The sequence below is a fragment of the Telmatherina bonti genome, assembly GCF_933228915.1.
Source record: "Telmatherina bonti genome assembly, chromosome: 1".
Classification (NCBI taxonomy): Eukaryota; Metazoa; Chordata; class Actinopteri; order Atheriniformes; family Telmatherinidae; genus Telmatherina; species Telmatherina bonti.
In genome coordinates this window covers 26653235-26665181 of record NC_136619.1, presented here as the reverse complement: position 1 = coordinate 26665181, position 11947 = coordinate 26653235, and the positions used below count along the sequence as shown (strand labels likewise).

The 11947-nt window shown below is 36.8% G+C and overlaps 1 protein-coding gene across 1 annotated transcript; it reads left to right on the top strand.

Annotated features, from left to right (window-relative positions):
• Positions 1 to 5544: 5544 nt before the first annotated feature.
• Positions 5545 to 9456, top strand: cyp2r1 (cytochrome P450, family 2, subfamily R, polypeptide 1; the record flags this gene model as incomplete). The annotated part of the gene is made up of 5 exons (XM_079245473.1): positions 5545 to 5781; positions 7194 to 7335; positions 7430 to 8062; positions 8186 to 8515; positions 9248 to 9456. 5 exons carry the CDS (start codon positions 5545 to 5547, stop codon positions 9454 to 9456), a joined length of 1551 nt encoding a protein of 516 aa, XP_079101599.1.
• Between the last annotated feature and the right edge of the window lie 2491 nt (positions 9457 to 11947).

Below are 11947 nucleotides of genomic sequence, written 5' to 3'. Positions count from 1 at the left end.
AATAGGATGATTAATCACAAAAAAAAAAAAAATCAATGAAAAAACAGACCCAAGATGACACCTAACCCAAGAAAAGTCATTGAGACTATTAACTGACATGTTTAATGTTTTTATTTTTGTTTTAAATGTGGGAGATTAAGAAATTACCATTGAACAATCACACAATCATACCAGAGCAGCATTCACTTGTTACATTTGTAAATTTCACCTGAAACTTAAATGTCCTTCATGTATAGTTTTTACTGTATAGACAGCATAATAGTAGAGATGTTTAGTAGCTCACATCATAGAAGGACCCACAGCAGCCTTGACCTTAGCAACTTAAAGAAGAGAATGGGTCAGGTTTACTCAAGTAGAGCTCCATAAGTTTTATTCTAAAGGCACATTCTTAAGCTAAATCTTAAAGGTTGTGAGACTGTCAGTCCCAAAGCCAAACTGGTGAGGGTTCCAAAAGGAAAAGGGTCTGATGATTGAAGGGGCCTTTCATTCAACTTTTGGAAACTATAAGATCCACAAGTAAGTCAACAGTATAGTGCCTACATAAACTTTAGAGCAGAGTGCTCTACTGGAGAACTTTAAGATGCAATGCAGGCAAGACATTAAAAGCTTTTACGAAATACCTTCATATATTGTTCTAGCTTTTACTTGTTGCCATGAAGGAAAAGCTAAAGCTGAATAATCTGCCCCCCCCTCCCTCACAGAACTTGTCTAGCAGCATTTTCGTTAAATTCAAAGCTTACCTAAGCAAACCCAAAGAATTTTAGGCATCCAATTCTCTATAAACAAAAGCAATTAAGAGTTTTTTTTTTAATAAAAAAAAGTTCATATATAAATAAATATATACATAAATGTATACATATATACATTTATATATGTGTGTGTGTATATATGTGTATATATATATATATATATATATATATATATATATATATATATATATATATATATATATATATATATATATATATATATATATATATATGTATATATGTATATATATATATATATACACACACACACACATACACACACACAATCTCACACACACGCACGCACACAAATATTCATATTTGTGTGCGTTTCAAATATATATATATATATATATATATATATATATATATATATATATATATATATATATATATATATATATATATATATATATATTTGAAACGCACACAAATATGAATATTTGTGTGCGTGCGTGTGTGTGAGATTGTGTGTGTGTATGTGTGTGTGTGTGTGTGTGTGTGTGTGTGTGTGTGTGTGTGTGTAAAGGCAGCACAGGGAACGCACTTTTTTTGTATATCAAAACACATCCTTTTAATTGTGTGTTGGAACATCAATTAATTTGATCAGCATTAGTGCTCAAGAAAAGACTATGATTTCTGTACTGGATTAGACTATTCTAACTACAAATATGTTGTTATACCATTGCAAGTGTGAATGCATTATTGAAATCAAAATGCACAAGATTTAAAGAGGTGAAAACTAAGCAGAAAAAATACTGTTTTCTTTAAGTACAGCAGTTGATGTAATGGGAGCTGCAGATAGATATTTGTCTGTAGTTTTATTATTTGTAATTCCTAGATACAATGCCACACCACTGGCAATGCACAATTCTTATCTTAATTTTACAGTTATTTGACATCACACCTCCTTTCTGTTGATGACAGTCTTTACGGATTTAACTTCAAATCTTGCTGCTGATTTGAACTAAAAAAATAACTCAGAAATCATATAAACTGTTGTTTATATTCTGTCTAAAGTTTTAAAAAAAAAAAAAAAAAAGAAAAAAAGATATAACCACGAGAACACTGTTTTATGATTAAATCTGACAGATGCTTTTTGCACTTCCAGACCAGCTTTGGGTCAGGGAGCTGGCAGGAAGCAAAGAAGTTATTTGCAAGAATGTCCTCATTAGGTAGCACTAACAAATCTGAATGATTGGGAGAGGGCTATAGAGGCCATTGAGCCATCTGAAAAGAAGTAGTTAAAAAAACATACCAGCTGTCTCAGCAGGAAAGAGCGACTGGATAAACAACTTCATGTTTAATGAGAGACTGGTTATAATGAACTAGCGGCAGGATTTTACAAACATGCATATTGTTTACAGTTTAAAATCAAATAATGAGATGATTATATTTATGCAGGTTTCCTTCTGCAAGCTGCCTCCATTCCCCTTTTTTGTGTACAAATCATAAAATACATTGAAGGAGATTAACACTTGTATAGTGCTTGCTGCGAATGAGAAACACAGATCTTTAATACTTTGGAATGTTTGTGATTTCTTATATTTGTTTGCCTAAAAGTCCACCACAATCCTTCCATCCTGTATTTGAAAGTCTCACCACAGCCCTGCATATAATCTGGTCTACAAGCTTGAAAAAGCATACAGCTGTTTAAGTTTGGAATGTTTCATGCCTTCACCTTTCACCATCTAAAATTAGGTCATGGTCTGACCTTTAAGGGGTTGAGGTAAGGGAACCTGCAGCAGATTACTGGGTCAAAGTTTACCTGTTCAAAAACACAGCAACACCCAAGGCACGACTCTGTTACCTCAGTGAGTTCAGTGTCAATACACAAACTGACTTCTATAAGTCATTGGGATTTTCTAAAACTTTTCTGTAGCTGGTTATAGAGCCTTATAATTATTGTCATTGCAAAAAATACATTAGACTTTTAAAAGAAAAAACAACAACACCCTTCCTATTGCGTTATGTATTATATTGTCATTATTATTTTTAAAATTGCGTGAACATTTTTTTTATGTTTTCTGATGTGTTCAGTCTCTTAGAATCCCAACATTTCTCTAATATTGAGGTCTATACAGTAGATCCTTGTGTCACCTGGATTCTTTTTCTCTGCTGCCATTCTTTTGAAGAATTATGGATGAGTTTTGGGACTGTTATACTGCTGAATAGCCTAATTATAGCCAAGCTTATAATAGCTTTACTTTGAAGTACAGCATACCCAGGAGTTCAACCCTCCACCACTGTGTCTGACAGTATGGTATGAGGTGTTTGTGCTGATATGATCTGTTTGGCTTTCACCAAAATGTGGTGTTGTGCATGATGAAACAAACACTACAGGACATTGTGACAGAAGTCTTGTGGTTTGTTCAGATGCGGTCTTGAGCGATGCTCGCTTAAATTTTGTTTTTTGTTTTTTTTTAAGAAAATACTTCATGCTGGCAACCCTTACATAACAAGGCATATCTGTCTGATTACAATGTTCTAAAACTCTGACATTTAATATGCTAAGCAGCACTTGTGGATGCAGCTTTGGCTTTTTTTTACTATTACTCCGTTGCATTGCGCCGTCTGACCTTGAGGTGAACTTGCTTGGATGTGCAGCCTTGTGAAAATGGACGACGACCTTGAATGTTTATTACTTGTTCATAATCTTTCGCTCTCCTCCATATAAAGGATCCATCACTGTTTTGAAATGTCCTTCCAACCTTTTTATGATTAGCTGGCAGAAACAATTGCTTCGGTTACTACTGATGTCTTTCTACCTTGACACAACATTAACATGCATCTACATGCTTCAAACCAGCAAACAGCCAGAACCCTCTACCTTTACAGAGCTTACATTCAGTTAGCAGAACCTGGCTACTACTTACCCTCTTAAATTAAATGGAAGCAGTAATGGTGTGCTTTTGCATAATTTTTAATAAACAAATACTGGCAAATAAATAAATCGTTTGTGTTTTATTCATCTGAAGTTGCCTATTGCTGATTTTAAGACCAATACTTACCTTATAATTTGTCTTTATCATGTGATGAAATATAAAACCTTAGAACTGAATGACAGTATTATTTACATGATGACCCATAGATAGATAGATAAATCGATTGTTGTTGACATTTTCGACCCCAACTGATGCAATCAGTAGCTTCTCTTTTCTTAAACAACCATGTGAATGGACACGTGATGATGGAAAAGATGTTAGTATGTTTAGGAAGGGTCAAATCACTGTCCAGCATCGAGCAGAGAAAACATCTTAGATTGCAGAAAACACTTTGAACTTTCTGATGCATTATCAAAAGCTTGAGGGTTAGAGGGGAACCATCATCTTTGAAAAACGAAATATGGTTGGAAAAAATCCAGAATGATCGTGATTGGTCACTTAAAAGTTTGGTGAAATCAAATGGAAGAAAGACCACAGTGAAACTTAGATGTGTTTATTAGAGGTTAGAGCATTTCCACAGCCACAAATCACTCATTTGTCCGTTTGTTTGTTCGTTCGTTCATTCATTCATTCATTCATGGTTTATTGTCATTGTTAAAGAAAACAATAACATTTTGTTGGAACAGCAACATTGCATTGCACTGATGACAAACGTGCAAAATGAAACAACATTCAGTGGCAGTTATATTGTGTAGCCACAGCAACAATACTCCATCCAGATCACAGTCCTGGAAAGATGTGGTTAGGGTTCATGGTTAAGTGCAGAAAGAGAAGGGTGGTCATGTTTTACAGCTTCACCGCCTGCGGGAACAGGCTGTGGGTCATTCTGGTGGTTCCGGCCCAGACAGACAGGTTCCTTCTGAGGGCAATGGGTGGTGGAGGGGACCAGTGGGGTGGAGCCTGATGCGCAGAATGTTGAGCGCTCTTCTCTTACAGCAGGTGGTGTTTGAAAAGCACAATTAATTTTTGGTCAGACTGCTGTCTTTTTCTTTTTTTTTTTTTTTCTTTTTTTTTTTACTTTTAAACTTTTTTCTCTTTAAACTTCTTTTTCTTTATTAATGCTCATTTTCAGTAACTGTAAATGGTATAAAGAGTAATAAATACAAGATTACTTCATTCTAATCCAATACAGATATTTAATCTTTTTTCCCAAATGAATAAAAATCCCACTTTTTGACAAAAAAAAAAAAAAGCGTAATCTTCATTAACTGAGGCAGTTTGTTTTAATCAAAAGTATTTCCTTTAACTACATGCAAGTTGTTTTGTGTACATTTCCTTACCCCACAGCAGAGTTTAAGATTTAATGTTATTGTTCATATTTACTGCTAATCTTAAATGCAAGAAAAAACATTTTTCTGAAAATCTTTCACAGAACCTGTTTCTGAGCTGAAATGTACAAAAATATATACACGGTCATAAACTAAAGTTACACAACTGCCCGTCTGGGGCAAATAATGTTGTGTAAGTACTGTCTGCACTTTCTACAAGCTGCACCTTTTTCTTTGGTAAACGCTGAAAGTGATGCTTTTTTTAAAAACCACATTTAAGATGTAAAACATTTAACAACTAAATACAGCTGTATGGAGTGTAGTTTCGCGGTGTGTTGCCCCCTCTTTAGGACAATTTAAAGCCCACCCTCTTCCCCCCAAAAATCTCCTAAAAAGAGTAGAATTATTGATCAAGAGCAGAACAAAGTTCACCAACAGTTGACTCTCACTTTCTGACCAATCTAAGGCTGAGAGGCGGGGGATAGAAAATGTGCAAGATGATACATATGTGCTTCAGTTCTTCAGAGTAGAAACCGCAGTCGGATCAGACTTTCCCTGCAGGAAAGACAGAACTTTGTGAAGATGGTTTCACTAAAACCGCCGTCTCTGATGCCGGTGTCCTGCGCAGAGGCTCTGCTCGGCGTGGGCTGCCTGGCTGTCGCTGTCCTCACCTTCCTGCTTGCTCGCCAGCTGGTCAAGCAGAGAAGACCCCCGGGGTTTCCTCCTGGTCCATCACCCATACCTGTCATCGGAAACATTTTTTCTCTTGCCACTGAGCCGCACGTCTTCCTCAAAAGGCAAAGCGAAGTTCACGGACAGGTAATGCCTGACGCTGCAACGCTTGTTACGTGAGTGCGCTGCAAAACTGCAGCGCGCGATCTTGCAGGAGCGGTTTCTGACTTGCGTGGCACTCATGCACTCATGCACACGCACAATAACACACACTTGGGATAAGCTGTGAAACGAACAAACGAGACTCGCCCTAGAATTAGGAAAACTGTTGCATATGGTTGTAGGAGGATAACTGGCTCCAATCAGGGGCTCCAAAAATGAATACGATGTAGAGATTGATCTTCCTTGCAGGATGATTAAAATGATCTTCAGTGAGATAAATAGAGACCATTAACTGTAGCCAACTATCAAATGAATGTAACAAATGCAGCGTATCAGTTTAATAATAACTTAATCAGTGGGAAGTTGTACTTGATAGTTTGCACACCAGTTCCAGAGTCTGCCACAACTGCAACATTTGCTAATAGTTGATTTGAAACTTTTTCTGAGCTTGAAAAGCTCTCCAAAGAATAAACCTCTAAAGGTCTGCTGGTGCAAACCATCTGGTTTTGTATTTATAAGTGTCAGCTGATGATGATGATAACAACAACAACAACAACAACAACAATAATAATAATAATAATAATAATAATAATAATAATAAACAATTCATAGTCAGTTAAACAAAACTAGTTGTCTGTCTGTCTGTCTGTCTAGTTGTCTGTCACTTTTCACTGCTATATATATATATATATATATATATATATATATATATATATATACATATATATATATATATATATATATATATATATATATATATATATATATATAAAAATGTCATAATAATATTTGAAATGATTTTCAGTTGCTGCTGCCATGGCTGTTTCCATGGCTACCACAACTCAATTTAATGTTTTCGAATAGAAGGCAGAAACGAACTGTAGATGTTTGTGTTCATGAAATAAAGAGATTGTAAATAAGAGACACAAATATTACTTTGCAAAAAAAAAAACACCAGAGAATACATGATCTCTCTCTCTCTCTCTCTATCTATCTATCCAGTATATGTATATTTAAAAATAAGATGAAATTCAGGAAAAGGTCTGTCATCTGTAAAGCTTATGAGAATATTATTTACATGTTACATTTCTAATGCATGCATTGAAGAATAGACATAATCAGTATGAGACTGATAAGTTTGTTCAAGAACTTAAAGTAGTCATTTTTATCATTAACTTGTATTTATTGCCAAAGAAAGCTTTTTGAAGCCATCTTTCTGTTTAACTGAATAGTTGTTTTGTGTGCATGTCTCTGTTTTACAAAGCCTCTATTTAATGCACTGGGCACCATGTCTTTGCAGCTGCAAGGACTTAAGTCATTACGAGGTCTGATTTAGTCTCTAAAAAATGTGTTAAGAAATAAATATTTGGTGTTTTGTTCTCATATTTACTTTTCAGATTTTTAGCCTTGACCTGGGAGGCATCATGACCGTGGTATTAAATGGGTACGACTGTGTCAGGGAGTGTCTTTACCATCAGAGTGAGGTGTTTGCTGATCGACCATCGTTACCTTTATTCAAGAAAATGACTAATATGGGTGGTAAGATTCTGTTACACTATGTTTACTGTTTTTGGACCTAAACCTTGAGAGAACATTTGTATTTTTAATGATCAGATTCTCAATCTTTTCTTAGGGCTTCTTAACTGCAAATATGGCAAAGGTTGGATTGAACACCGCAAACTGGCATGCAACTCTTTCCGTTACTTTGGCAGTGGCCAGAGGCAGTTTGAGAGAAAGATCTCAGAGGAGTGTATGTTCTTTGTTGATGCTATTGACGAACACAAGGGAAAGCCCTTCAATCCCAAACACCTGGTGACCAATGCAGTATCCAACATCACCAATCTGATTATTTTTGGGCAGCGCTTTACCTATGATGACCGCAACTTCCAGCATATGATTGAGATATTCAGTGAGAACGTGGAGCTCGCTGTGAGCGGCTGGGCCCTGCTCTACAATGCCTTCCCTTGGATTGAATATTTGCCACTGGGAAAACACCAGAAGCTGTTCCGCAATGCCGCAGAGGTTTATGACTTTCTACTGGAGGTCATTAAGGGATTTTCAAAGGGGAGGGTGCCTCATGTACCACGCCACTATGTTGATGCCTATTTGGATGATTTGGAACAGAATGCAGGAGATCCCAGTTCCTCTTTTTCCTATGAGAACCTCATTTATTCAGTGGGTGAGCTCATAATTGCTGGCACAGAGACTACAACCAACACCCTGCGCTGGGCTATGCTGTACATGGCCATGTACCCCAACATACAAGGTCAGTTGTAGCTAAGGCACGAGAGATCAGAGCTCATATGGATTTATGTTTTTTTCATAGTTGTTGATTAAGCAATGATACAGATAAATAAATACCTAATAGTCTCTGTTTTTTCCTGTAAAGAGAGGGTGCACAAGGAGATTGACAGTGTGCTGGCAAATGGAAGGGCTTCTACATTGGAGGACAAGCATAAGATGCCCTATGTGGAAGCAGTTCTCCACGAGGTCCTTCGCTTCTGCAACATCGTGCCCCTTGGTATTTTTCGTGCCACCTCTCAGGATGCAAAAGTCAATGGGTATACAATTCCCAAAGGCACCATGGTGATCACAAACCTTTACTCGGTGCACTTTGACGAGAAGTACTGGAATGATCCAGGTGTTTTTGAACCGCAGAGGTTTCTGGGTAGCAGCGGCAACTTTGTGAGACGTGAAGCTTTCCTTCCATTCTCCTTGGGTAAGTTATTTTCTTGCTTTCACTTATAAAACTGTATTTTTTCTGTGACTTCAAATAGGTTTCAGGTGATCTAATTTTTTTGTTTGGAACATTCAGTATTGATAATCGCTTCACGGATAACCACCGTATCCATACCTTGTTTACTGATGCATCCCCATAATAAATACTTAGCTTTAAACTGATGTGGATAACTTAAACAGTTCGTCTCTACTTTATCCCCCAAGCTATTGGCTATAGGCTGTGTCTGTTTAGTTATACTTTTATTTTTACATAACTTTTAGTGCTTGACCTAAGCTTTATAAGTGCAGTTGTTTTCAAATTGAAAAGAAGATATTAAATGCAAAGCAACAGAAGTTACCATTTTTTCTTCCTTTCTGCTTTGTTCAATAAGATATTATTTTAATGGTGTGCGAATCATTTAATTTGAGCCAGCTGTATGTTTTGTGTGGATAAAGGCTTCTTCCACAAACATAGTTCAACTAGGTCATTTTAAATCAATAATTAGCATCAACAGGTCAGAGGTTCCCCCTGTGGCCAAATGATGCTACTCCTTCCATTAACACTATTTGATAGGGCACTCACTATTGTAGGTTAAATTGGTGTTTTTTTCCCCTCCTCTATAAAGTTTAACATTTCTAAAGTCTTAGTACTGTTTTATAGAATCCAAATTAGGTTGATGCTTTGCTTGTATGTGTATGAGCAAGTCTAACTGAGCAAATTGTCTATTTCCAGGGAGGCGTCACTGCCTGGGTGAACAGCTTGCCCGAATGGAAATGTTCCTCTTTTTCACCACTTTGTTGCAGAGGTTTCATCTCCAGTTCCCTCCAGGAACAGTTCCAACAGTCACTCCCAAACTAGGAATGACCTTACAACCCCAGCCTTACTCCATCTGTGCTGTGCGCAGGCAACAGAAACTTCCATGCTCTGGAGACACTCCCTAACATGAGTAGATGAGCTGGCTGTTACTACGGCCTTTGCTTTACAGTACTTCCAAAGGATATTCAGTGATACAGGTGCCCCTCTATATCGGAACACGAATGCAGTTTATTCAGCGACTATTGATTTTTCAAGTGGGCAATATGCATATTTGCACAGTACTTTTAAAAAGCAGGAGAGGCAGCAAGTACTGAGAGAACATCCTGGAAACACAACTGTGTTATTGATTTAATTCTCTGAGCTCTTGCACCTGGAAATGTCTGTGAACCTTGGTGCAGCAGAGATGACTTAAGCCAATGATTTATAGAGCAGACGCCCATGATGGTTCATAGCCCGGCTGTCAAAGGACAGCTATGGACAGATAAAGGACACCAGTTATCCGTACAGTATGTGTTGGGCGAAATTGGATTAACAGACTTTCCAAGAAAGTTCTGAACATTGCGTATTAGAGCTGGACGGGAGCCAAGCTTTACATCATCTGGACTGACTCTGACCCCATCTCTGGGGATGGTGCTATTTGGAAAATCTTTCTCTTCGAAACAAATGCAACCCTGGAGGATTTCTAGAAACCGACTGTTCAGCTCTGGTTTTTACCAAATGGTGCTTATCAGTACTAACAATGTACTGCATTTGTGTATGGTTAACTATTAGTTCTTTTTGCGATCCTGGATGTGTAAGTGTTTTTATTTGGTTTGCTTGTTTTGGATATTCATAAAATGTTTAACTGCTGAAAACTTGTCTTTGCTTCTGTTAGACATACATAGAGCTCAAATGTCTGTAAGCGATAACTGCTGATACAGTTCTAGTGTAATGTAAGGGAAGTGGAAGATGGATAACTTCACCTTTTTTGGCTATTCTGCTGGATTCTTAAACATCTGTACTTGGCTTAATTACAAATTAAGCTCATGAAACTAAAGAGCAACTTACTTGTTTTTGTACAATTCCGTTGTGTTCAGTTTTTACCAAAGTGCTGGAGATTTAATGGTGCTGTTTGAGATATGAACTAAATCTACACTCCTGCCCCCACCCCCCCCAAAAAACCCAATATTTCCTGTCTTTTCTGAGCCCTTTTTTATTGTAAATATAATTGACCTCATATGGTCACTAACTGCACTCTTTAAACAAACATTTTCCTACAGTTCATACAAACAAAAAGTACATAAATCGGTGCATTTCATCTTAATGAGGACACAAAGAATGAAATTTTAAGAAAGGTCCAGGGCAAAGTACTGTAGTTACAGTTTTGTAAAAATTCTGTGAAGTGAAGGATTTCCTGTTTTACTGCAGTGAAGAGAACTAACATACTGGAAAGTAACTGGGCCTGCAAAGAGGGGGGAAGTTCTGTCAAATCCAAAGGAACCACAGCTTAAAATTAAATCCAGCACAAATTCACAGTGCTGAGAAAGACGAAAACAGCCCTTCATAGCTCTTCCAGCTGGTAATGCAGATTTCTACAAGAACCACAGCCCCATAGACTTGCAAATGAAAGTCTTCATTACAAAGAATAGTCACATGTTTTTGAAAGCCCAATGAAAGATTTCCCTAAACCAAGGATGGGCAACTCCAGCCCTCGAGAGCCACAGTCCTGTTAAGTGTTAAAGGAGTTTCCTTGATGCTGCACACCCGACTCAAATCAATAGACAATAAGCAGATTTGTGCAGTTTCATATCAAGCTGTAACACCAGCAGGGCTGCGGTACTCAAGGACAGGAGTTGCCCACCTCAGACCTAGACTGTAAAGGCATCTCAGTGAAGCATGGTGGGATTGGTATGATGGTCTGGGATCACCTTTCCAGTGCACCAGTGAATGTATCAGATATGTATGTATCAAATGTATCAGTCCCTAACTGTGACAGAACACCAGAAAGTGTTGTATCCAAGGCTTTCTTCTGAGTCTGAAAGCTTTTTGCTGGTAAAAAAAAAAAAAAAAAAAAAAAAAAAAATATATATATATATATATATATATATATATATATATATATATATAAAATCTCTCTATAATACATTGCTACATAGTTCAGTGGGCAAATGTTTTGTAGAGCATAAATCAATATGCTGCATGGCTGGTCTGGATAAAATTCACATCTCAATTCAATTGAGAACATGGTATTATATAAATGGTAGGTTGGAAGAAAACTTCAGAGAATGATGAATTGTAACAGACCGAACTGACCGTTCTAGATGCAGGTTTTCAAGAGGTTATCCTCCTCTTTTTTTTTCTTTTTTTTTTTAATGGAGACAAAACATGCAAACAAACACATGAAAATCATCTCAACTAAATTTGCAGTTGTTCAATGTGTTATATTTCAATATTTTCATGGTTGTTTTTTTTAATAAACTGGAAAAACATTTTAAAGTGTGGTCTTTTTCCTTTTAACCTAATATACTGTATTTACCAAATATCCACTTTCATCTGATCAATATTCTCAATATTCTCACTACAGATGATAAGACCTTGAATTTTATGTTGTAGTATAAATGTTGCTGGCGATGGCAC